We start from the raw sequence: 2,335 nt of genomic DNA on the forward strand, positions 1-2,335 counted from the left end.
AGCTTTCCAGATTACTAAAAAAAAAAAAAAAATCTGTCCATTCAGTTCCAGGTGTGTTTTTAAAAAAGAAAATAAATGTTAGGATGTTAAAATTTAAAAAATAAAAGAGAAATGACCTGTCTGGTGACCGTGCCTGAGTCTGCCCATGCCTCTCTGAAGGACAGCAGCTGTGTTTGCTATGCTCTGGGTCCTTGAGAATAGTGACCCCGTCTTACCTGTCTTTGAGTGTCTACAGCCCAGCACAGAGGTTGGCACAGGGAAACTGGGTCCTTCAGGGTCAGAGCACTCGGGCCTGGGCTTAGAGGACCTGTGGTGACTTGCGGTATCCTCGGACCCTCGTGCATTTCAGTCACGGCTTTCCATTACATGTGGAGAAAGCCTCAAACCCTTAGCCTGGCATGGGAGGCCCTGTGTTATATGATGCCTGCTGGCCTCTTCTGTCTTATCACTCAGCATCCCACCTGCTCCCAACCCCAGCTCCAGTTTGCCTCCTGCCCTCTGCTCACCTGCTCATGCGGCTCCCAATCTCTCTATTTTCCTCTATCCCTTCTCTGGGAAGCCCTGACTGCCTGGTCTTGCCCCATCCCCTTAGCACCAAGCACTACCCCCTTTGTGTCCCCATGACACCTCTGCATACACCTGGACCGAGGCACCTGCCCTACTGCGATTAGCGATCTGTCTCCCCACTACCCTGTGAGCTCCTCAGGACAGGGGCTCTGGGCTGTTCATACCCACCATGGGGACACAGGGCCTGGCAGAGCAGAGGCGTGAATGCTGTGGAATGAATGGTGGAGGCCTGCCAGCATGCCCCCAAAGCCCTATGCCCAGGGGTTCCCCAGCAAGACACGGGGAATTTCCAACTGGTGGGTGGAGGGCACAGCAGGATGGCCTGAGACTCTGGTCTCTTTGTCGCCTCTGAACAAAATGTGCCATGATGTCTTGATCACAGCACCCCCGGCTCAGAGACCTTCCATGGCGTCTTTTGTTCTGCATCATCAAGTCTAAGCCTAATCCTGGCAAGTTCTTTATGAAAGCAGTACCACTTCCTAGGCTACCTGAAGCCCATGCATTCTCCCCACATCTGTTACTCTCATCAGAGCAGGCTCCCTCCAGCCTTGGGGCCAGCCTCTGCTCATCGGGGACAGTGCCTTTACCCACACTCTTATTCTCCCCAGGATCTGCCCCTCCTTTCCCGAGTCTCCTCTGAAGGCTGGTTTGCTGGATTTCTGATGGCCTTCCTCATGGCTGCTCTGTAAAGATCCTGCAACTCAACATTCCATCTTCCATTGCTTTCCTTCTTTTTTTTTTTTTTTGAGATGGAGTCTCACTCTGTTGCCCAGGCTGAAGTGCAGTGGAGCGATCTCAGCTCACTGCAAGCTCTACCTCCCGGGTTCACGCCATTCTCCCGCACCTGCCACCATGCCCAGCTCATTTTGTTTGTATTTTTAGTAGAGACAGGGTTTCACCATGTTAGCCAGGATGGTCTTAGTCTCCTGACCTCGTGATCCGCCCGTCTCAGCCTCCCAAATTGCTGGGATTACAGGCATGAGCCACTGCGCCCAGCCTCCATTTTCCATTGGTTTCTGTACATCAGGCTCTTCTCCTAAACCTCTTCACTCACCTCTACCCTCTCCCAGCCCAACAGGGAGCTGAACCTGCAGCAGGCACCCGACTTTGTCTTCAGATGGCTGCCCAGTGGGGACAGGGTTGCCACCCCAGGTCCCACGGGTGCCTCACCTCCAGTACTCCTCGCTGGGGCTGGTCCTCTGGAGGCTGTGGTTGAGCAGGTGGGAGAGGTTGCTGGGCAAGGCGGCTGGCCGAGAGCCATTGGTGAGGTTGGAGGCGTCCAGCACACCAGCACAGTCACGCGTGTTCCAGGGGTTATTGCAGTAGGCCCAGGGCAGCACGTGCGTCATGGACGAGAAGAAGTAGTAGAAGGCAATGCAGATGACCACGTTGTAGTAGATACCGATGTAGGTGGACACCACCATCATACCATAGCCCACGCCTGCAGGAGGGGAGGGGCAGGGGGGAGGAGCCTCACGCATCCAGCAGGAGGAGTTAAGGTTAATAATTTCTTTTTTTCTTTTCTTTTCTTTTCTTTTTTTTTGGGACGGAGTCTTGCTCTGTCGCCCACGCTCTGTCACCCAGACTGGAGTGCAGTGGTGCAATCTTGGCTCACTGCAAGCTCCACTTCCCGGGTTCATGCCATTCTCCTACCTCGGCCTCCCAAGTAGCTGGGACTACAGGCGCCCACCACCATGCCGGGTTAATTTTTTTGTATTTTTAGTAGAGACGGGGTTTCACTGTGTTAGCCAGGATGGTCTCGATCTCC

The 2,335-nt window shown here is 53.8% G+C and overlaps 1 protein-coding gene across 6 annotated transcripts in view; it reads right to left on the minus strand.

The window, feature by feature from the left end:
* Nucleotides 1-2,335, minus strand: part of SLC6A9 (solute carrier family 6 (neurotransmitter transporter, glycine), member 9) — a 35,640-nt gene that overhangs the window by 10,545 nt on the left and 22,760 nt on the right. For all 6 annotated transcript variants that reach the window (XM_011945900.1, XM_011945890.1, XM_011945881.1 and 3 more), the window contains one exon: nt 1,738-2,008. In XM_011945900.1, the coding sequence (XP_011801290.1) occupies nt 1,738-2,008 (271 nt within the window). The remainder of the gene's footprint in view (nt 1-1,737; nt 2,009-2,335) is intronic.

Source organism: Colobus angolensis, unplaced genomic scaffold (genome assembly GCF_000951035.1).
Source record: "Colobus angolensis palliatus isolate OR3802 unplaced genomic scaffold, Cang.pa_1.0 Scaffold106, whole genome shotgun sequence".
Classification (NCBI taxonomy): domain Eukaryota; kingdom Metazoa; phylum Chordata; class Mammalia; order Primates; family Cercopithecidae; genus Colobus; species Colobus angolensis.